General features: G+C 34.9%; 1 protein-coding gene across 1 annotated transcript in view; it reads left to right on the forward strand.

Annotated features, from left to right (window-relative positions):
- RALGAPA2 (Ral GTPase activating protein catalytic subunit alpha 2) overlaps window positions 1-24,833 on the forward strand; it is a 417,261-nt gene that overhangs the window by 182,402 nt on the left and 210,026 nt on the right. The window contains exon 26 of the mRNA XM_020989297.2: window positions 24,674-24,802. Within this exon, the coding sequence (XP_020844956.1) occupies window positions 24,674-24,802 (129 nt within the window). The remainder of the gene's footprint in view (window positions 1-24,673; window positions 24,803-24,833) is intronic.

The raw sequence follows: 24,833 nt of genomic DNA on the forward strand, positions 1-24,833 counted from the left end.
TAGATTTTTTCAACTTCTATATAGTGTCTTAGTGTACTAAATCATTATTACTAAAATTATTTCAATACTTTGTTAATGCTGATGATTATAAGCTAAACTATTGTTATTAAATAAAAATTATATATTAAAGCAGGTAGTCATAAATTTTCACTGTAACATATAGTTTATAAGTAACATTTGCTTTTGATCTTTACATTTAGCCAGAATATTATGAGGTAACTAGGAAAAATCAGTCACTCAAACAAGCATTTATTAAGTACTTTCTATGTGCCAGGTACTGTGCTATGTGATAAGGATACAGATAATGAATGGATGCTCATAAAGAGCATAAGATAACCATTTATGCCTATAGTCTCATAATAGAATGATATTTTATGTTTAAACTTATGTCTTGCTCTTTACTCTTTTCATGTTACCTATTCATACCCATCTAAAATGTATTTCTTTCTGTATGCTTTTCCGTATGAATGGTGAGCTTGATTATTAATTGAGGGCTTCTGTTACTATTAACAGGAGAAAGCTAAGCATTTACCTTGTTACACAAAACTAGACCTCTGAATCATTTACAAAAATGTTTATTGAAACATTAATACCTAACAGCTTGAATTTACTTTCACACTTAGTTACTTAAAAAAAAAAAGATTAAAAAAAGGATAAGCATGAGGTGGGGAATGATTTAATTATGAGGTCACAGCTGCAGAATAAGAGAGAAGGATGCCAGCTGCTAAATTGGTATTCCTAAAATACAAATCTAGCCCTGTCATCTCCCTAATCAAAAATCTTCAATGGCACCCAATTGCCTCTAGGATAAAGTACAATATCCTCAGTGTAGCATTCATTTAAAGCTCTTGATAACCTGGCTTCCACCTTTTCTTCTGTACTTATTTAATTTTATTTCCCTTCATGCTGTCTTTGTTTAGGGCAAATTAGTCTGATAGTTCTTCTACATGAAATTGTATCTCTTGCCTCCATGTTCTATGCATGGAATGTTTCACCATTTCTTCCCCAGTTAATCAGTCAGACAACAAGAATTAGTATGTACTTACTGTGAGGTAGCTATTTACTGGGGATTTAAGTACAAAAAAATTAAAAACAATCCCTACTTACAAGGAGTTTACATTCTAATCTCTAACTATTCTTCAGAGTACAACTCATGTGATACTAACGTAAGTCTTTTCCTGATCCCTCCAGTTACTAACACTTTCTTTCTCTGGAAATGACTTTATGTTATTTTGTATTTATTTTTGTTGTGGTTCAGTTGTTTTAATACCATTGAAGTCTTCATCATCCCTTTTTGGAGTTTTCTTGGCAAAGACACTGAAGCAGTTTGCCATTTCCTTCTCCAGCTTGTTTTGCAGGTGAGGAAACTGAGGCAAACAGGGTTAAGTGACTTGCCCAGGATCACACGGCTAAGTAAGTGTCTGAGGCAGGATTTGAACTCTGCTAGCTGTTGGTTTTGCTTATTATTTTCTAGGGCAGTGAATAGTATTGTGTAATTTGTCAGCATGGGTACTCCCCCTACTAATGCAGATTCTATCTCAGAACAACTTAGTAGAAATTTTCCAAGGGCTGCTGTAACCAAAATATTATACTACTCTGTGGTCAATCTGAAGATTGGCCTTTCCAAACTAAGCTAGGCTGCTCACTGGGCACAGACATATGTTCTGTCACGAGGCCTGTACTTGAAGCCTTTCCTACTTGAGTTATGGCATTGGGATTACTTCATTGGCATGGCCTTTGAGAACACAGGGTAGCTTCATACCAGTATGAGGCACTGGGAAAAATTTTTTTTCACTCTTCCTCACCCTTCTATATCCAATCAATTGCAAAGTTTCATCATTTCTACCTCCAGAATATCTCTTATGTCCATGTCCTTACAGTACAGGACCTGATTGCCTTTTGCACTAGCTCCACAATTGGTCTTCCTTGCCTTCCTTACTTTCCTCCCTCTTTAGAGAAGGCATTAAAGTTCAAAACAAATTCCATTTTCTCTATGAAACCTTTACTGATCCCATGGGGTGTGTGTGTGTGTGTGTGTGTGTGTGTGTGTGTTTTTAATTGCAAACTACTAATTTGCTTTTTTTTTTAAACAGGCATACCGAGATATAAATTTCCCACTTTTCTTTCCCATCTAGCACTTATCTCTTGAAGATATTTTGCTGTCAATGTAAAAATTGTGTTTAAAATTTCGGGCTTTCTGATTTTATTTGTAAAATTTTCTGCCAAACAATAATTATTTTTTGTTAAAATTCAAGGTGCATGTTAGTAACAAATAAATTCCTTACTGTACTGACTTCATTCTCTCCTTACAGCTGTCAAATCTAGTGGGTTTTTTTTAGTATGCTATTTATTTATAACTTCTTATTTATGTTTTTGTTTGATTTGTTATGTTGTTAGTAAGGCAATGATACAGTCCCCTTTACAGTTTTCCATTACAGTTTTCCTTTGTAATCCTTTTTTGCAATTCAGTTACTTTTTACTTTGAAAATATAGTAATACTGTTGGAGCATACATAATTAATATTATTTTTAATTGACAAAGGTACTTTTAAGCATAATATAGTCATAATATTTATATCTATTAATCTATTATAATGTGAATTCGGTTTGGTCCAGCATCATGATTAGATTCTCAATTCCCTAGATTCTTCCTAATGCTTTAACATAGTAAATTTTAATCCATCTTCTTATTTTGAATATGCATATATAATTCAGTCTTAGGTGTATTTCCTTTAGTCAATATATTATTGTTTTGCGCTTTCTAATCCATTCCGTAGCCCTTTTTTTTTAAAAGGGGAATTCAATCAGGTTCAAGTTAATATATATTTCCTGTCCTAAATAGGAGTGCCATACTCTGGAATTAATCACTTTTCCCTTTCCACCCCCAATTTATTAGAAATTATTAAGCATGTATAAGGCACTGCACTAGGCACAAAGAAACACGAGAAAAATAAAGCAGGCTCTGCCCTCAAGGGGTTATATTCTACTGGGAGTATTTCTTTCAAATTGAGACTATTAAGTTTTAAACTCTTTGTTAAGGTACGAATCTGCTTCCAATGTGGAGAATGTACTGTCCCAAGCTTTGGGGGTTTGTACAGCTGTTTTCAGAGATACTTGTAGGGACCTGTAAATTTTCAATTCTTCCAAGGTGGTATGATAAGGGGCGAGGTGTTTACTCCTTTCCTGGCCTGTGATTACAAGTACTCCTTTCTGTCCTGTAACTGTGAGGAGGGGTTCCTCTCCACAGCCACTACAAGCTCTACCACGCCAGCGTTCCTCCTCACCCCAGCACCACTGCCCAGAACTGTGACCCAGATCCAAACACAGGCAAAGCAAGAGATTCCTGCCTCAGCACTTGCAAAGAGATCCCTGCAATCCCTCTCTGATCAGCCACTGGATTCCCCCTCAGTCTGTGGGCCGGAAGCTCGGGAAGCCGCTGCCCCCCACCCAGGGCCACGCTCTTGGGGAATGGAGCTGAAACCCCACCTTCCTTTCTCAGGCACCGATAGAAACAGACTTTTCCCACTGACCTTCTAAGTTGTCTTTGGCATTCGTGCATTGAGGAGTCCGGAAACCTCCACAGCTGCCCGAGATTGAGTCCTCTGAGGCCTGCTCGCCCATGCTGCGCTGCGCTCCCAGCCCGGCGGGGTATACCTTTCTGATCAACCATCCAGGTTGTCTTGAGCTGGAAATTTGTTTCACTCTGTCTTTTTGTGGGTTCTGCTGCTTCAGAATTTGTTTAGAGCCATTTTTTATGAGTATTTGGAGGGGTTTGGAGGAGAGCTCAAGCAAGTCACTGCTTTCACTCCACCATCTTGGCTCCGCCCCCCAAATTGAGACTATTAATAATAAAAAAAATTCAACTCTATTCTACTAATGTTTGAAAAATCTTCTTTGAATCATTCTCTTGGTGGTATTTTTTTTCATTTACTTCTCTAACATGAGTGTAGTAAACATATCTTAACATCAAAATTTCAACGTTATAAAGAAAGGCAGAGAAGAGGATTGTATACTGGGCTAAACTTTAGTTGCATACATTTTTCTGCTAACAGCTTTTTTTATTGCATTATAAGTTTAAGGTGATAGACCAAGTATTGCCTGCTTTCCTGTGTTCCTTTTTCATTTATTTATATTCTGATGATTCATGCTTTTTTCTCTTTTTTAGTATATTGTTTCTGTCCTCTTTACCCTCACTCCAGCACTTCTCTTTTAATAAATAAGCATAGTCATTCAAAACCAATCTGTCTTCATGCCATCCCTCTGCATAAGATATCTCCCTCCCTTTTCCTCATATTCTCACTCTCCCACTTCCCACCCTACTTTCCCCAGCCCCACTTTCTAACTTTACCTCTGAAGATAGCAATCAAATCACCATTACCATTCTTCTAAAGGACACGTCAATTATTTTTCCTATTAATGATCATCTTTCAGTCTTTCTTACCCAAAATACAGCCCCCTGGTCATTACTCCCCTAGTGTATTGTTTTTCTTTAGTAGAATGTAAGTTCTTTGAAGGCAGGGAATATCTTCTTTGCTTGCCTTAACATCTTCTATGTTCTTAGTTAATACCTGTACATAGTAAGTATTTAATAAGTGCTTTTTTGTTCACTCATTCTGGACTCGTAATTAGTCATTGTGTAATACTAGCTAGATCTTACTTCTTTCATGATTGTTTTTCTTAACCTTTTTGTATTCATTATATAAATAGTTCTGATTCTTCATTCTGCATCAGTACATATAAATCTCAGGTTTCTCTGTATGTCTTCTTGTTCATTATATCTTATAATGCAATAGTTCTTTATTATATTATATACCATATTTTTTTCAGCAATTCTCAATTGATGAGTACCCACACAGTTTCCAGTTTTTTGTGTTTCTGTGTTTGGGGTTTTTTTGTCTATACTATAAAGTGGTCCTTTGTTGCATGTGGGTCATTTCTTTCTTTGATTTCTTGGAGTATCAAAGTAGAATAGAAAGGTATGCAGAGCTTAGTTACTTTGTGAGTATTATTCCAAATTGCCTTCTGGAATTGTTGAACTATTATACAGCTCTACCAACATTGCATTAATGTGCAGTTTCTGCAACAACTGCCCTTTTTCCATCTCTACCAGTCTGATGTATCAGGTAGAATTTGAGAATAGTCTTAAATTTCATGTATCTTATTAATGATTTGGAACATTTTTGTATGATTGTTGACATCTTGCTTTCCTTTCTTCTTTTGAGAAGTGCTTATTCATATCCTTTCATTCTTTCTTGTTCTTATATATTTGTATCAATTCCCTAAGCATCTTGGATATCAGATCTTTAACACAGAAATTTTCTGCCAAGATTTTTTCCCATTTAAATTCCCTTTTAATTCTAACTACATTGATTTTTTTAATGTAAAAACTTTTCAAGTTTATGTAATTAAAATTGCACATTTTATATCCTGTGCTCTTCTCAATGGTTTGTTTTAGTCAAGAATTGCTCCTCTATCCATACAAAAGGTATATCCTCACTGCTCTTCAAATTTATTTATGATATGATCTTTTATATCTAGATTACATATCAGTTTGGAATTTTTTGTGGCATTTTGTATAAGATCTTGATCTATACCTGTTCAATGCATGTTGATCTGTGTCTATTTTATTGAATATTGAATCCATATTGTGTTTGACTGCTTTTATGTCATTTTTACTTAATCTATTCCACTGATCAACTTTTATATTTTTATGTTTTATTTATATGTATGTATTTATATTTCAACCAATACCAAATTGTTTTGATTTATACAACTTTGTAGTATAATTAAAGTTCTTATACTGTTAAAGTTCGTATACTGTTAGACCGATTCCTGCCTGATTTTTTTCATTATTTTCCTTAATATTATTGACCTATTGTTCCTTCACATATATTTTGTTATTATTTTTTTCTACATCTATAAAATAAGTAGTTTGGTAATAGTAATTTGGTTTGGCAGTGAATTTGTAAATTAATTTAGGTGGCATTGTCATTTTTATTATATTGTCTGGTCCAATCATGAAAAGTTAATGTCCAATTATTTAACTCTTTTCTTTCTCAAAAGATTGTTCTGTAGTTTTATTCATATAATTCTCTTCTGTGGCTTGGTAGCTGGACCCCTAGTTATTTTGAGTGGAATTTCTTTTTTTTCTCTTCCTATTAGGTTTTGTTCAGAATATCAGAAAGAGGGATGATTTGTTTTTTAGTTTATTTTATAGCATGGAACTTTCCTGAACTTATTGTTTCATTTAATTTTTTTAGTTGACATGCTATGATTCTCTAAACAAACTATCAGATCCTTATCTATATCAAATGTGCTACCACTTTTCCATCCTCCCAGGTTCTAACCTCAGTGTATACTTGACTCCTCATCTTTGTCACCCACATATCAAATTATTTGCCAAATCTTGTCTTTGTTACATCCATACCACTTCTCACATCTATCATCTTCTCTTGGTTCACACACAACCACTAACATAAATCAGACCCCTATCACTTCTTACATGAATTATTGCAACAGCCTCTCTATGGGTCTCCCCATGTTAAAGATGTTGCCATTTCACATAGCTGCCAAAATGATTTTCCTAAAATACAATTCTGACTGTGTTACTTCTGTACTCAATAAACTTCAGTGGCTCCCTTTTGCCTTTAGAATTAAATTAAACTCCACTGGCTTTTAATGATTTTCACATGTTCTCAACCGGTTGTATTTTTGTTTTTGTTTTTCTTTTGTCCTTCATTTTCAAAGAGGACCAATGACATTATAGGTGAGGTCTTGACTTATGCATGAATTGGTTTTAAGTGAAGCAGCATTATGAAAAGTCATCAGCCTCACTCTCTTTTTCCAGAGTCATCAGAGTCCAGTGGCAGGACAAAAGTCAGATGGTGATGACCTGAGATGCGGTGGATGACCTTGTGTCTTTGATATCTGACCAAGCTCTAATCATTCCACAGCTCCTGCTGTAGCTGCCTTCATGACCTTTGGAACAGATTGTTCTCATCAGCCTCTTTCCTGGGGAGAAGTCTTCATATGCTGAGGGTAGACATCCCCCTCAACTCCCTGATGGGTTTTAGGTTTACCCTTTTGGTTACCCTCAACCTGGTTTAACCTGTCTGCTGAGATGGTTTTACCAGGATGTGGTCGCTGTGCCTACTACATACAGCTTGTTGGAGCCTCAGTTAGGTGAAGGTGGAAGCAATGGTGGATGAGCAGCCCTGAAAAGCGCTTGGCAACCCTCACACCAGAGATGCTAGTACTCCTTAAACACCCCATACACCACACTCCACCTATATTGCTAGCTTCATTATACATTACTTCCTTTAACATACTTTACAATCCAACTAAACATAGTCTTTTTTATTCCTCACATGCCTCTATTTGCCTTTCACATAGTGGTTGCTTAATAATGTTTATTGAGTGGTCAGTTGGTAGATTCCTGCTCATTAGAAGTCTTTAAGCAAAGACTGAATGATCATTATTCAGGAATGTTGTAGCAAGAATTAAAAAAAAAATCTGTGTTAGGCTGGACTAGATGGACATTGTGCACCCTTAGTGGAGCTATAAATTGTTAGACAATCCTTAAAGCTGATTTAAATTTTTTTTTTTGTGAAGAGATGACAGATCAATGATTGTAGATGACAGCGATGAATTAGACAGAATGGGTGCTGGGATGAATTATATTGGCAGAATCTGTAGAACAAATAAGCCCTAAATTTTTTAAATATTTTATTTATTAGTTTATCAAATAAAAACTACTTTAAAAAAGAAATCTCTTTCTCTTATTACCCCCTCTTCTAGCTCTGACTAGAGAAATTATAAAATAAAAAGACAAGGAAACCCCAAATCCCTTAATATTTGTTTACATAGACTAGCAAAACGAATACTCACTTTAGCCATATCCAAAAATGCATGTCTCTTTTTGTATTTTCAATTCACCATCTGTGTCAGAAGAAATAAGTGGTGTGTTTCATCATTAGTTTTTTGGACTCAAGATCTATCATTACAATGACCAGAGTTGTAATAATGTCTTTCAAAGTTGTTTTCTCTCTATGTTGTTCTTATGACTATATTAAAAATTCTCACCTTGCTTTTCATGAGTTCATGAAGGTCTTCACAGTTTCCTTTAAGTTTTTTAATTTCATAATTATTTTTTGTTAAAATGGCCTCTAATTAATTAATTAATTAATTAATTTTTAGTTTTCAACATTCATTTACACAAGATTTTGAGTTCCAGATTTTCTCCCCATCTCCCCCCTCTCCCCATCCCAAGACAGTGTACATTCTGAATGCTCCTTCCCCTAATCTGTCCTCCCTTCTATCACCTTCCCTTCTATTTTCCTATAGGGCAAGATAGATTTCTATACTCAATATTGCCTGTATATCTTATTTCCCAGTTGTTTGTAAAAACAATTTTTAACATTTGTTTTTAAAGTTTTGGGTTCCAAATTCTTACTCTTCCTCTCTCCCCACCCACCCTCATTGAGAAGGCAAGCAACTCAGTACAGGTTATACATGTGTAGTTTTGCAAAACACTTCCATAGTAGTCACGCTGTGGAAAACTAACTATATTTCCTTTCATCCTATCCCGCCCCCTGTTTATTCTATTCTCTCTTTTGACCCTGTCCCTCCTCAGAAGTATTTGCTTCTGATTACTCCCTCCCCCAGTCTGCCCTCCCCTTTATCATTCCCCCCACTCTCTTATCCTCTTCCCCTCTGTTTTCCTGTAGGGTAAGATAGCTTTCCATACCCAATTGAGTGTGTATGTTATTCCCTCCTTAAGCCAAATCCTATGAGAATAAGAGTCACTCATTCCCTCTCACCTTCCTCTACTTCCCCTCCACTGTAAAACCTTTTTTCTTGTCTGTTTTATGTGAGATAATTTACCCCATTCTACTTTTCCCGTTCTCCTTCTCCCAGTATAATCCTCTCTCACCCTTTAATTTTATTTTTTAGATCTCATCCCTTCATCTTAAACTCACCCTGTGCCCTCTATCTATCTGTCTATCTATATATACATATTTTTTCCTCCTATTATCCTAATATTGACAAAGGTCTCATGAGCAACAAATATCATCTTTCCATGTAGGAATGTAAACAATTCAACTTTAATATAAGTCCCTTAAGATTTCTCTTTCCTGTTTACCTTTCCATGCTTCTCTTGAGTCTTGTATTTCGAAGTCAAATTTTCTATTCAGCTCTGCTCTTTTCATCAAGAATCCTTGAAAGTCCTCTAGTTCATTGAATTTCCATTTTTTTTCCCTGAATAATTATACTCAGTTTTGCTGGGTAGGGGATTCTTGGTTGTAATCCAATCTCCTTTGCCCTCCGGAATATCATATTCCAAGCCCTCTAATCCCTTAATGTAGAAACTGCTAAATCTTGTGTTATTTTGATTGTGTTCCCACAATACTTGAATTGTTTCTTTCTGGCTGTTTGCAATATTTTCTCCTTGACCTAGGAACTCTGGAATTTGGCTACATATTCCTAGGGGTTTTCCTTTGGGGGGATCTCTTTCAAGAGGTGATCAGTGTATTCTTTCCATTTCTGTTTTACCCTTTGGTTCTAGAATATCAGGGCAGGGTTTTTTTTTTTTTGGTTGTTTTTTGATAATTTCTTGAAAGATGATGTCTAGGCTCTTTTTTTATATATCATAGCTTTCAGGTAGTCCAATAATTTAAAAATTATCTCTCCTGGGTCTATTTTCCAGGTTAGTTGTTTCTCCAATGAGATATTGCACATTGCATTCTATGTTTTCATTCTCTTGATTTTGTTTTGTAATGTCTTGATTTCATATAAAGTCATTAGCTTCCATTTGCTCCATTCTAATTTTTAAGGAAGTATTTTCTTCAGTAATCTTTTGGACTTCCTTTTCCATTTGGCCAATTCTGCTTTTTAAGGCATTCTTCTCTTCACTGGATTTTTGGACCTCTTTTGCCATTTTGGTTAGTCTGTTTTTTAAGATGTTCTTTTCTTCAGTATTTTTTTGGGTCTCCTTTAGCAAGCTGTTGATTTGTTTTTCATGATTTTCTTGTATCACTCTTATTTCTCTTTCCAGTTTCTCCTCTACTTCTCTTACTTGCTTCTGAAAATCCTATTCGAGCTCTTCCGTGGCCTGGGAGTGATTCATATTTTTCTTGGAGGCTTTGGATGTAGGAGCTTTGACTTTGTTGTCTTCTTGTGGTTATATGTTTTGATTTTATTTGTTACCAAAGAAAGATTCTATGGTCTGGCTTTTTGTTTTTGCGCAATTTGCTCATGATCCCAGGCAATTACTTGACTTATAATCTCTTTGTTAAGGTAGAGGTCTGCTTCCAGTGTGGAGAATGTACTGTCCCAAGCTTTGGGGCTTTTGTGCAGCTTGTTTCAGAGATACGTCTAGGGATGTGTAAATTTTCAGTACTTCCAAGGTGATATGATCAAGGGCCAGATGTTTACTCCTTTCCTGGCCAGCTCTCTGATCTATGAGTGACCACAAACACTCATTTCTGCCTTGGAACTGTGAGGAGGATTCTCTCTGTACTGCCACTACAAGCTCCACCATGCCAGTGCTCCTCCTCACCCTAGGACCTCCATCCAAAACTAAGCATGGGCAAAGCAAGAGAATCCTGCACCAGCACCAGCACCAGCAAAGAAATCCCTGCAATCCCCCTCTGATCAACCACTTGATTCCCCCTCTGTCTGTGACCCAAGAGCTTCTGAAGCATCTGCCGGCAGGACTGGGGCTGGGATGGAGCTTCTTTCTCGCAGAGGTCATAGACTTTTTCTACTGACCTTCTAAGTTGTCTTTGGCATTTGTGGGTTGAGAAGCCTGGACACCATCATAGCTATGTGTGATTCAATCCCCTGAGGCCTGCTCCAGGTTTTCTGAGGCCTGGTCGCTGCCTGGGCTGCCATGCTGAACACCATTCCTCTCCCAGACCATCACAATAGATCTTTCCAATCAACTGTCTAGGTTGTCTTGGGCTAAAAACTTGTTTCCTTGTGTCTTTTTGTAGGTTCTGCTGCTCTAGAATTTGTTTAGAGCCATTTTTTGTAGGTATTTTGAGGGGTTTGGGGTCAAGCTCAAGCTAGTCAGTGCTTTTCTCTGCCATCTTGGCTCCACTCCTCTAATTTCATAATTTCTTTTTTTTTTTTTACTCTTTTTAAAAAAATTTTTATTTATTTATTTTGATTTACCAACAATCACTTCCATATTCTTCTGAGCTGAAAATTTTTCTTCCTCTTCCCCCTCTCCTCCCCAAGATGGCGCACAATCTGATAGAGGCTTTACAATTACATTCCTATTAAACATATTTTCACATTAGTGAAGTTGTAAGTAAAAATTAAAACCAATAGGAGGAATCATCAGAAAGATGAAACAAAACTCAACAGAAGGTAAAAATGAGTGATAGTGATTCAACTTCCATACTTCTTTCTTTGGATGTGGACAGCATTTTCCATCCTGAAGCCTCTGGAGATGTCTTAGATCCTCGTAATGCTGAGAAGGGTTCAGTTTAACAATATTAGTCATTGCATAATGTGGATGTTATTGTGTACAAAGTCCTCTTGGTTCTGCTCGCTTCACTCAGCATCAGACCATAGAAGTCTTTCCAGGTTTTTCTGAAGTCAGCCTGCTCATCATTTCTTATAGCTCAATAGTATTCCATTACATTCATATACCACAACTTGCTCAGCCATTCCTCAATTGATGGGCATCCTCTCAATTTCCAATTCTTTGCCACCACAAAAAGAGCTGCTATGAATATTTTTGTCCATGTGGGTCCTTTTCCCATTTGTATGATCTCTTTGGGATATAGCCCTAGAAGTGCTATTGCTGGGTGAAAGGGTATGCACATTTTTATAGTCCTTTGGGCACAGTTCCAAATTGCTCTCTAAAATGGTTGGATCATTTCACAACTCCAACAATGCATTAGTGTTCCAATTTTCCCACATCTTCTCCAACATTGATCATTTTCCTGTTTTGTCATGTTGGCCAATCTGATAGGTGTGATGTGGTACCTCAGAGTCATTTTGATTTGCATTTCCCTAATCAATAATGTTTTAGAGCATTTTTTCATATGACTGTAGATGGCTTTAATTTCTTCATCTGATAGCTGTTCATATCCTTTGACCATTTATCAATTGGAGAATGGCTTGTATTCTTATAAATTTGTCTTAATTCTGTATATATTTTAGAAATGAGGCCTTTGCCAGAGAGACTGGTTGTAAAAATTCTTTCCCAATTTTCTACCTTCCTTCTAATCTTAGTTGCATTGGCTTTGTTTGTGCAAAAACTTTTCAATTTAATGTACTCAAAATTATCCATTTTGCTTTTCATAATGTTCTCTATCTCCTGTTTGGTCATGAATTCTTCTGTTCTCCATAGATCTGATAGGTAAACTATTCCTTGTTCTCCCAGATTACTTATATTATCAGCCTTTATATCTAAGTCATGAACCCATTTTGACTTTATTTTGTTATATGGTGTGAGATTTGGGTCTATGCCTAGTTTCTGCCATACTCTTTTCCAGTTTTCTCAGCAGTTTTTTTTGAAGAGTGGGTTCTTATCCCAGAAGCTGGGGTCTTTGGGCTTATCCTAAATATTTTATAATGTCTACAGTAAGTTTAAATGGGATTTCTCTTTCTATCTCTTGCTGTTGGGCTTTGTTGGTAATATATAGAAATGCTGATGATTACTATAGTCATTAACTACTGTGTGTTGCATATTTAACCTATTCCACTGATCCGCCTCCCTATTTCTTAGTACCAAGCAGTTTTGGTGATTGCTGCTTTATAATACAATTTAAGATCTGGAATTGCTAAGCCACCTTCCCCTGCATTTTTTTTTCATTACTTCCTTTGATATTCTGGACCTTTTGTTTTTCCAAATGAATCTTGTTTATTATTTTTTCTAACTCTATAAAATAATTTTTGGTAGTTTGATTGGTATGGCACAGAATAAGTAAATTAGCTTAGGTAGGATTGTCATTTTTATTATATTAGCTTGGCTTACCCATGAGCAACAGATATTTTTCCAATTATTTAGATCTGATTTTATTTGTGTGAAAAGTGTTTTGTAATTGTGTTCATAGAGTTCCTGGGTTTGTTTTGGTAGGTAGACTCCTAAATATTTTATAATGTCTACAGTAAGTTTAAATGGGATTTCTCTTTCTATCTCTTGCTGTTGGGCTTTGTTGGTAATATATAGAAATGCTGATGATTTATGTGGGTTTATTTTATAGCCTGAAACTTTGCTAAAGTTGTTTATTATTTCAAGTAGTTTTTCACTTGATTCTCTAGGATTCTCCAAGTATATCATCATGTCATCTGCAAAGAGTGATAGCTTAGTTTCTTCTTTGCCAATTCTAATGCGTTCAATTTCTTTTTCTTCTCTTATTGCTAAAGCTAATGTTTCCAGTACAATATTGAATAACAGTGGTGATAATGGACATCCTTGTTTCACCCCGATCTTATTGGAAATGCTTCTAGCCTGTCCCCATTACATATAATGCTTGCTGAAGGTTTTAGATATATGCTATTTATTATTTTAAGGAAGACTCCATTTATACCTATGCTTTCTAGTGTTTTTAATAGGAATGGGTGTTGTATTTTATCAAAAGCTTTTTCTGCATCTGTTGAGATGATCATGTGGTTTCTGTTGGTTTTGTGTTGATATGCTCAATGATGCTGATAGTTTTCCTAATATTGAACCAACCCTGCATTCCTGGTATAAATCCTACCTGGTCATAGTGTATTATTCTTGTGATAAGTTGCTGCAATCTATTTGCTAGTATTTTGTTTAAAATTTTTGCATCTATATTCATTAGAGAAATTGGTCTATAATTTTCTTTCTGTTTTGACTCTTCCTGGTTTAGGTATCAACATCATATTTGTATCATAAAAAGAATTTGGTAAGACTCCTTCTTCACCTGTTTTCCCAAATAGTCTATATAGTATTGGAATTAAATGTTCTTTAAATGTTTGATAGAATTTCATGTAAATCCATCTTGCCCTGGAGATTTTTTCCTAAGGAGTTCATCAATGGCTTGTCCAATTTCTTTTTCTGAGATGGGGTTATTTAAGCATTTTACTTCCTCTTTGTTAATCTGGGCAATTTATATTTTTGTAAATATGTATCCATTTCACTAAGATTGTCAAATCTGTTGGCATATAGTTGGGCAAAATAATTCCTAATTATTGTTTTAATTTCCTCTTCCTTGGTGGTAGCTTCTCCCTTTTCATTCTTGATACTAGTAATTTGGTTTTCTTCTTTCTTTTTTTAAATTAAATTGACCAAAGGCTTATCTATGTTATTGGTTTTTTCATAAAACCAGCTCTTAGTTTTATTTATTAGTTCACTAGTGTTCTTAATTTCAATTTTCTTAATTTTTCCTTTGGTTTTCAATATTTCTAATTTGGTGTTTAGTTGAGGATGTTTAAGTTGTTCTTTTTCTAGTTTTTTTAGTTGTATGCCCAATTCATTAATCTCCTCTTTTTCTATTTTATTTATGTAAGCATTTAGAGATATAAAACTTCCCCCAAGAACTGCTTTCACTGCATCCCATAGGTTTTGGTATGTTGTCTCATTATTGTCATTCTCTTGAATGAAATTATTGATTGTTTCTATGATTTGTTGTTTGACTCAATCATTTTTTAAGATTAGATTATTTAGTTTCCAATTATTTTTTAGTCTGTCTTTCCATGGCCCTTTCTCACATATAATTTTTATTGCATCATGATCTGAAAAGGATGCATTTAATATTTCTGCCTTTCTGCATTGGATTGTGAGGTTTTTATGGCCTCGTACATGGTCAATTTTTGTGTATGTGCCATGTACTGCCGAGAAAAAAGTATATTCCTTTCTATCCCCATTCAGTTTTCTCCAGAGGTCTATCATACCTAACTTTTCTAATGTTCTATTCACCTCCTTAACTTCTTTCTTGTTTATTTTGTGGTTAGACTTATCTAGTGCCGAGAGGGGGAGGTTCAGGTCCCCCACTAGTATAGTTTTGCTCTCTATTTCTTCCTGTAACTCCCTGTAAGAATTTGGATGCTATACCATTTGGTGCATATATGTTTAGTAAGGATATTACTTCATTGTAGGATTATGGTTTTTAATCCATTCTGCAATCTGTTTCTGTTTTATGGGAGATTTCATCCCATTCACATTCACAGTTATGATTACTATCTGTTTCTTTTTCTCCATCCTTTTCCCCCCCATTTATGCTTTTCTTTCTCCTTTTTCCTTTCCCCCTTCACTAGTGTTTTGCTTTTGAACACTGCCTCTTTCAGTCCCTCCTCCCTTTTATTATCCCTTTCCCTTTTTTCCCCTTTACTCTTACTGCTTCTTCTCTCCCTTCTTCCCCCCTCCCTTTTCTTTCCCCTCCCTTTTCTTTCCCCTTTTCCCTCCTACTGCCTATAGGGCAAGTTAGATTTCTATACCTAACTGATTATGTTATGCCCTTCTTGAGCCAAATCTGATGAGAGTAAGGTTCAAACAATGCTCCCCCCCTCCTCCCTTCTTTCCCTCTGCTGTAATAGGATTTTGTGTCTTTTCTGTAATTTTACCCTTGTCTGCCTCCTCCTTCTCAGTACATTTTCTAAGATCAGATTGATCCACTTATTTGGATCCATTTAACCCACTTGATTAGATTTTTTTTTATCATTACATCAAAGTCAACTAATATCCACCCTCTTTATGTATACTCCTTTAACATGGTATAATAACAATACAGTTCTCAAGGGTTGCAAGTGTCATATTCCCTTGTAGGGTTTAAACAGCCCCCCCCCATTAACAACATATCTTTCTGTCCCATTTACCTTTTTAAGTCCTTCTTGAGTCCTGTACTTGAAGATCAAATTTTTTGTTGAGCTCTGGTCTTTTTATCAGGAAAGTTTGGAAGTCTCCTATTTTGTTGAATATCCATCTCCTCCCTTGAAAAATGATGCTCATTTTTGCTGGGTAGTTGATCCTTGGCTGCATTCCAAGCTCCTTTGCCTTACGGAATATCATGTTCCACCCTGCGGTCTTTTAATGTAGAAGCTGCAAGGTCCTGTGTAATCCTGACTGTGGTTCCATGATATTTAAATTCTTTCTTTCTGGCTGCTTGCAGCACCTTCTCTTTCATCTGGTAATTTTGGAATTTTGCTATTATATTCCTTGGCATTGTCAATTTGGGATCTCTTTCAGGTGGTGATCGGTGGATTCTTTCTATGGTTATTTTCCCTTCTGGTTCTAGGACTTCTGGGCAGTTTTCCTTTATGATTTCCTGAAAGATACTGTCCAGGCTCTTTTTTTCATCATGATTTTCAGGTAGTCCAATAATTTTTAAATTGTCTCTCCTGAGTCGATTTTCCAGGTCGGTTGTTTTACTGATGAGGTATTTTACATTTTCATCTATTTTTTCATTTTTTTGTTTCTGTTTGACTGATTCTTGCTCTCTCATAGAGACATTAGTTTCCATTTGTCCAATTCTAGTTTTTAACAGATTGTTTTTTTGTTAGTTTTTGTACTTCCTTCTTCAATTGGCCAATTGTGTTTTTTAGGGACTTGTTTTCTTCAGTGTATTTTTTTCCAATTGGCCAATTGTATTTTTGAAGGACTCTTCTACCTCTCTCATTTGACTATTAAAATCCTTCTTGAGCTCTTCTAAGAAGGCTTTTTGGGCTTCAGACCAGTTCATATTCCCTTTTGTTGTTGCAGATGTGGGTTTGTTGACAATGTTGTCCTCTTCAGAATTTCTGTGTTGATCTTCACTCTTCTCATAATATGAATCTTTGGTGCATTTCTTTTTACTCATGGTGTTTCTTTCCTGACCTTTAAAGAGATTGTGCTCTCCCGCTGGGGAACAGAGGGCACTGACCCAAGCTTCTTGTGATTGTGCTCTCCTGCTGGGGAACAGAGGTCACTGACCCAAGCTTCTTGTGTTGGGAGCCTAGGTCTTGGTCACTGGCTTTGTGTGCTGGGGCCTCCTATGTTGGCAATTGGAGGCTGTAGGTTTCTGGCAGGTTACCTCATGTTGGGCTGGAATCAGCAAGGCTAAAACTTTCAGGCAATTCTAGGTTGCCTGCTTTTCCTTTCCTTTAATTTTCTTCAGCTCCTTTTAGATGGATGCTGCAGAGTGTTTATCTGCTTGGGGCCCCCTGCAGTGTTGTCTCCCTTGTTTCTGCTAATGCACTGGGAGATTTCTTTGTGGTAGAGTGCCAAGGCACCTGGTGGTTTTCTGAGTAGGCCTCCACCTTTTCCCCTGTCCTCACCGAGGCACCCAGAGGTCCAGGTGTTGGTGCTTGCCCGCTCCACCACCTGAGCTTCAGGATTTCATCCTGGGGTTCTGACAGCTTACCTGGTGCTGGGCTGGAATCAGCAAGGCTGGGGCTTTATGAAGACTTTAGGTTGCTTTCTTCAGCTCCTTCCAGATGAATGCTGCAGTGTGCTTCTCCGCCTGGAGTACCCTGCAGTGCTGCTTCCCCTATTTTTGTTGAGGCACTGGGAGACCCTTTTGCTGGGCTGCTGCACTGCTGCTCCCCATCTTTCTTCTAGTTCAGGTGTTCCAGGGTTTTTTTTACTGGTGTGATATTTTCTGGGTTTTCAGAGGTTGATAGGGGAGAGTGAGAGGGACTATACCTTTTCACTCTGCCATCTTGGCTCCCAGAAGCAGAACCCTAATTTCATAATTTCTTAAGGAACAATAATATTCTATTATATTCCAATACCACAATTTGTTTATTCCCCAATAGAACAGGCTGTTAATTTCCAGTTTTTGCCTACCATGGAAGGAACTGTTGTAAATATTGTTATGCATATCTTTTATCTCTTTGGGAGTATAGGCATGGTAGTAGTATTGCTAGGTTAGAGTATGTGCAGTTTAACTTTCTGAACACATTTCCAAATTGCTTTCCAGAGTTGCTAGACAATTCATAACGCCACTAACAGTGCATTAGCATACCTTTTATTTACCCCATAGTGTCACCAACATTTGTCATTTTCCTGTTTTTGTCTTCTTTGCCAGTCTGATAGTTGTGAGGTAGAACTTTAAATTTGCTTTAATTTTCATTTATTTGATTATTAGTGAGTTACAGCATTTTAAATATGATTTTTCATATAATTTTTTCCATACAGTTTCTTTTTCTGAAAAATGCCTGTTCTTATTTGACAATTTTTCTTTTGGGAAATGGTTCTTAGTCTTATATATATCTTCAAAATGAGACCTTTATGAAAGTAAGTTGTTGCATTTTTTTTCTTAATTACCTGTTTCCCTTCTAATTTTTATCATGTTAGATTTCTTTTTCAAAACCTTAATTGTATAAAATCAAAACTGTATTTTAGCTTGCATGACCCTCTCTGTCATTTATCTATTATGAACTTTTTCCTTAGCCAGTATTCTGAGACTCAAGAAATATTCTTTCTTGTTCCTTTAATTTGTTTGTAATGTGACTTACTACTTGTAAGTCATGTATCCGTTTGGAACTAATCTTGGTGTGCAATGTGAATTACTAGTCAAAATCTAATTTTGATTGGACTACTGCCAATTTCTCAAAAGTTTTTGTCATATAAGAAGTTCCTTCCTCCAGTAATTGTGCTCTTTGGTTTTATTAATCACTGTACTATTGTTTGTTTATTTCTATATGTCATATACTTAATATATGGTTAAATTTATATAGTTCTAGAACAAATCTTTAAAGATGGCACTTCCAAGTATTTGTCTTATATACTGCAATTTTGCTGAAGTTATCAATTATTCCACTTCATGTGTAGTTCACTCTCTACGATTCGCTAAATATACCATCATATCATCTTCAAAAAGTGTTAATTTGGTTTTTTATATTCCTGTGCTTACTCCCTCAGTTGATTTTTCCGAAAACCAGCATATCTAACTGGGCATCTTTGCTTTACTTTTAATTTTATAGAAAAGGCTTCTGACTCTTCTCTAAAAAATATAATGTTTATTCTTGGATGTAGAGAAATACTGTTTATTTAAAGAAAGTTCTATTTGTTTCTATGACTAATAGAATTTTTAGTAGAAATAGTGCTATATTTTGTCATGAGACTTTTCACCATCTATTGATATAATGTGGCTTTATTATTTGTATTGTTAATATAGTTTATTATATTAATAGTCTTCTTCATGTTAATTAAATTCCTGTATAAACTTAATATTGTAACATCATATCACCTTTCTAATATATTATAACCTATCTGATGATAGTTTCTTAAAATTTGTTTACATCAGTATTCATTAGGGGTATGGGCATCTAATTTTATTTCTCTGATTTGTCTCTCCCTGTTTTAACTATCGAAACCATATTTATGTCATAGAAGGAAATCATACAAGTGTTGTATTTTCTTATCACAATTTGTTGTGGAATTGAAATAAGTTTTTGTTTGAATGTTTGATAGAATTCACTTGTTAATCCATCTAGTCTTGCTGCTTTTTCTTTGGCAGTTCATTTATGGCTTATTCAATTTCATTCTTTGATATTGGATTATTCACATAGCATATTTCTTTTGTTAATCATTGTATTTTATATGTTTATTAATATTCATTCGCTCTGTTATCAACTTTGATGGCATGTAGTTGGGCAAAATAGTTTCTTTTTAAAAATAAATTTGATTGGGGTAGGTAGGTGGTGCAGTAGATAGAGCACTGGCACTGAAGTCGGGAGGACCTGAGTTCAAATCTGGCCTGAGACCAAACGCTTGACACTTACTAGCTGTGTGCCCCTGGGCAAGTCACTTACCCCCAATTGCCTAAAAAAAAGAATTAAATTTGACTGATATTCTTTTTTTTACATCACCAAAATATCTCCCAGTCCTCTGTCAGTCTTTCTCCCAGAGAGTCATATATGAAATAGTATTTTTTAAAAATACCTGAAGGTAGAGGTTAATCAGCCAAGCTGATCAATACATTAAAAAAAAAATCTTAAAATGTAAACAATGTATCACAGCAGTGGACCCCCAAGCTTAAGCAAAGCACCGTTCTTTGGAGCTATGTTTTTTCTTTGTGATTTTACAAGATTCACTTTTGGTTGTTTTATGATCTTTCTGTTTACATTGTTGCATTCATCACGTTTACTGTTTTCTTGGCTCTTCTTACTTCATTCAGCTACAATTCATGTATATCTTTACATGCTTCTCTGTTTTCATCATATTTGCCTTTCTAATAGCACAGTAATATTCCATTACATTTATGTACCAAAATTTGTCTAGGTATTTCCCAACTGATGGGCATCTGCTTTGTTTCCAATTCTTTGCTGTCACAAAAAGTGTTAACATAAATATTTTGGTGTCTGTGAGGACTATCTTTTTATCAATGATGTCTTTTGGGTATATGCTTAATTGTACAACCTCTGGATCAAACATTTATACACTTTATTTGCATAATTCCAAATTGCTTTCCAAAATAATGCACTGATTTATGGCTCCACAAACAATGGACTAGGGTGCCTGTCTTCACTCAACCTTTCTAGTATTGACTGTTGACATCTTTTGTCATCATTGCCAATTTGCAGTGTGGGAAATGAAAGTTCAAATTTATTTTGATTTGCATTTCTCTTATTAGTAATTCAGAGCATTCTTTCATTTGATGGTTAAGTTTTCAGTTTTTCTTTTGAGAATACTTTCTTTATATCCTTTGACTACTTTTCTGTTGAGGAATCACTTTTGTTCTGTACATGTCTCTGTGTGTGTGTGTGTGTGTGTGTGTGTGTACACAGATATGTGTTGTTCATATCTCTTGGATACTAATCTCCATCAGAGAAATTTGATACAAATATTTCTTCCACTTCAAACTTTTTTTTTAGTCATAGTTCTTCTGTATATATTTTGTTAAGAATAAATCTCACAGTTGTGAAAGGTATATGATCTGCTTCTCTTATAATTTTGAATGATTTGATTTTTAATATTAACTTCATGTATATATTTAGAATATATAGTGGAGTATGGCATAAGATGATGATCTGATAACTATTCTGCCAGATTGCTTTCTAGTTTACCTACTAGTTTTTAGCACATAGAGATTTCTTTCTTAGATCATTTGTTTTCCACTTAATTGTATGCTGGGTTATTGAATTCCCTTATTTCTGATTCTTCTTTTTCTTAATCTGTTTCACTGATCTACTTCTGTTTTTCACTAATACCAAATGGTTTAGATATCTGCAGCTAGATAATATGAGGTATAGAAGGCCTGTTTCCCGCTTTATCCCTACCTCATTTTATTATTTCCCTTTATGTCATTCTAGATATTTTGTTTTTCCTAATGAATTGTTATTATAGTGTTGTCAGTTTTATTGTAGTACGCTACTTCAACCTGGCCGTGATAACTGGTTATTCCTCCATCTATGTTTTTTGGGGGCATTGGTTTGTTTGTTTTTAAATTTCTTATAGAGCACTTTTGATTTTAAACAAGTATTTTGTATGATTGTTGATAATTTTGTTTTTTGGAATCACATTTTGCTTTCTTCCACTGACTCTTGGATTTTGTTTCATTACCTACAATTGCTGTTGATTTTGAGGGTTTATTTTCTAACCTTCTGCTTTGTTGAAGGTACTAACTGGCTTAATTAGCATCTTTATTGATTCCCTAGCATTTTCTGAGTTAACTTATATCATCATCAAATAGACATAGTTTTATCCTTTTACCCATCTTTATGCCTATAATTTTTTTTTCTCTTATCTTATTGCTATTGCTAACATTTCCAGAGTTATATCAAGTAATAGCAAGGAGAGTAGACATCCTTTCTTTACTCCTATATTTGCTGGGAAAGCTCATAGTCAATCTCCATTACATTGATATTTGCTTTTGGTTTTAGATATATTTTTATTTTATACTTTTTCATTTATTATTTATTTTATACTTTTTACTATATTAAAAAAGGCCCCTCTGTGCTTATAACTTGTAGAATTTTTAACATAAATGAGTTTTGTACTTTGTCAAAGGCTTTTTCTGTATCTGCTGAGATAATCATGTAGTTTGGAATGTTTTTTGTTTTTAATATGGTTAATTGTGTTAATTATTTTCCTAATTTTGGAGCATTCTTGTATACTTGTTATAAATCTAACTAGGTCATAATGAATTATTCCTTCAGTGAATTGCTTTAGTCTGTTTAAAATTTTTGAATTGATATTCATTAATGACATGGTCCTAAATTTCTCCTCCTTTCCTTTATTCATCCTACTATCTAAATAGTAAAGTAGAAATTCTGAAAATTAAAGAAATGACTAATAAATCTAAAACTAGAGACTTAAATTAATAAATAAAATTAGGAGTTATTTTGGGGAAAAATGAATAAAATAGCTAGACAGTTAACCTGAATTAAAGAGACTTTTAAAAATCAAATTGTATTAGAAATGAAAAAGAACTTATAAGAATTAAAGAAATTAAATATATTATTAGAAATTATTTTGATGAGATGAATATAGCTGAAAAGAAATGCAAGATATGCAAATTTAGAGACATGCCCACTCCAAATGTTCATATGTACTTTTTGTCCCTGACTTGTGGTAGAGCCTTTTGAGTTTGTGTTGGTCAGATCATCCACAGTTGGACAAACTGTACCGTGACCCCCACGTAGTCATTTTGGTTCTTGTCAAGCATGGACAATAGCCATGGTCTTCATTTTATGCATTTTTGCTATACAATAATAATTTCTCTTTCTTCCCAGTCATTTTACTTATTTTTTAAAATAATTAATTAATTTTTAGTTTTCAACATTCACTTCCAAAAGTTTTTGAGTTTTAAATTTTCTTCCACTCCCTTTCCTCCTTCCTCCCCACCAAGATGGTATGCAATCTGATATAGGCTCTATTTTATACATTCATATTATATATTTTTTTTCTTGAAGGAAACAAATTGTGCAATTCCATTTTATTTTGTGAACATAGGTCATTTTACTGCTTGGTCCTGAAGTCTTTACCTATTACCTACAACTTTTCACTTGTATTCAGACTTTGGGGAATAGGTTTCTTTTATCATGACTGAGCCTATGAGAATGTAAAACTGAGTAATATATGAAATGCAAAATAAAATGTTGTCCAAGGTGAAGAAAAAACCTGCTGCCTCCCACAATATGGTTCCTATGTTCATCTTATTTTTGTTGCCTTCTTAGATCATAAAAATGGAATAAAATGATCCATGGACCATCCATCTTTTTAACTTTTTCTCTTTTTCTGTGAATCTTGAAAATATTAAGGTTCTAGGAAGATATTTCCTATCCTTGTATTAACATATAAGTAGTTCATCCTCACATTTTCTTTCAGTACTATAAATTGCAATTTATGGCTTTATGAATTTCTAATCACAAATTTATTTGATTATATCCAGACTTAATAATTTTTTTTATTTTGTAAGAATTCATTTTTTTTTGTCCTCTGAGAATTTTGTTTGAGTATACAGAACATATCAAACTAGATATAATTTTTTTCTTGGTGAGGCAATTGGGGTTAAGTGATTTGCACAGAGTCACACAGCTAGTGAGTGTCATGTGTCTGAGGTCAGATTTGAACTCAAATCCTCCTGATTCCAGGACTGGTGCTCTATCAACTGAGCCACCTACCTGCCCCTAGATATAATTCTTTAAAAAAATACAATACTGCAATCAAACTCTTCCATTAAGAGTGTAGTCTTGCTCTGATACTTCATCACACAGAGGCAACTCTGGATTCTCAAAGACTATGACAATTAAATGCAAAGTGTGCCAGATCCTACCAAGTGATAATGGCTTTTGAGTATGATCCCAGTAATAGTCTGTACGCCTGTTGCATGATTGGTTTAGGTTTTTTATTTTCTCCTCACAAGAATATTTACTACCAAAGAATAAAAATTTTCAAGCACAGAAATTTATCAAGGTTAATTAATGAGGTGTAGTGATCAGTAGTCAGTACGTCAGTGGATCCATGCTCTCATTATTAAAGGGAATCCATTCCACCAATGCAGATTGCAAACCACTTAAATCTTCTTATACTGTGTAATTCTTATCCATGTATCTCTATAAATCCCTAAGTGAACCAACCAACCATTCTGGAGGTTGCCTCTTTTTTATTGTTTGTTTTGCTTTTAATATTTCATAGATACCAGCTTAATACATGGGTTTTCCATCTGTTATACTTTAGAGTAAGGGTAGGGACTTGATCTGAGATTTTATTGGTATAGGAATGGCCTGAATGAAGAAATCCCCTTTATCAATTCAGTTAGCACCTTTTCTACTCCTAATCATCTTAGAGAAACACCTAAATGAGAAGTGTCAAATATGGCTTATGTTACTGAGAGGTTAAATGACTTTTCCAGGGTCACACAGCTAATAGGTTTCAGAAGTGTGACTTGAACTTAGATCTTCATGACTCCAAGGCTTGAAGGCTCCAAGTGTCTCTGCCACTAAAACTGACATGTCTCCTTTTTGAGTCAAATATAACTTGAATGATTTTTTTTACTTCTTTTGCCTCTCCACTAGATTGTAAACTCTGTGAGGGCAAAGATAGTCTTTTGCCTCTTTTTGTATCCCCAGCACAGTGTCTGGCACATAGTAGGCACTTAATAAATATTTGATTGATTATAACATGTCATTGTTTGCGAATCAGAACTAAAACCTGCCCAAACAAAAAACTATGAAGAACCAAAATCTATTTTATTAAATTTTTCAAGGCTTCTGATGCTTCTGAGTTGTAATAAGTTATTTTATATTTATTTGTTTTTATTCTACAGGCCCCACGTTCAGAAGCTCACACCATTCTGGGTTCCCTTGTTTGCTTTCCCAACATTTACCCAAAAATTCCATTACTTCAGTCAGTTCCTGAAATTGATGGAGTCATCACTGGATCTGAAGACATCAAAGTAAATTAAAATATTAATACCCTTTTCTAAA

Source organism: Phascolarctos cinereus, unplaced genomic scaffold, assembly GCF_003287225.1.
Source record: "Phascolarctos cinereus isolate Bilbo 61053 unplaced genomic scaffold, phaCin_HiC Scaffold_2;HRSCAF=192, whole genome shotgun sequence".
Classification (NCBI taxonomy): domain Eukaryota; kingdom Metazoa; phylum Chordata; class Mammalia; order Diprotodontia; family Phascolarctidae; genus Phascolarctos; species Phascolarctos cinereus.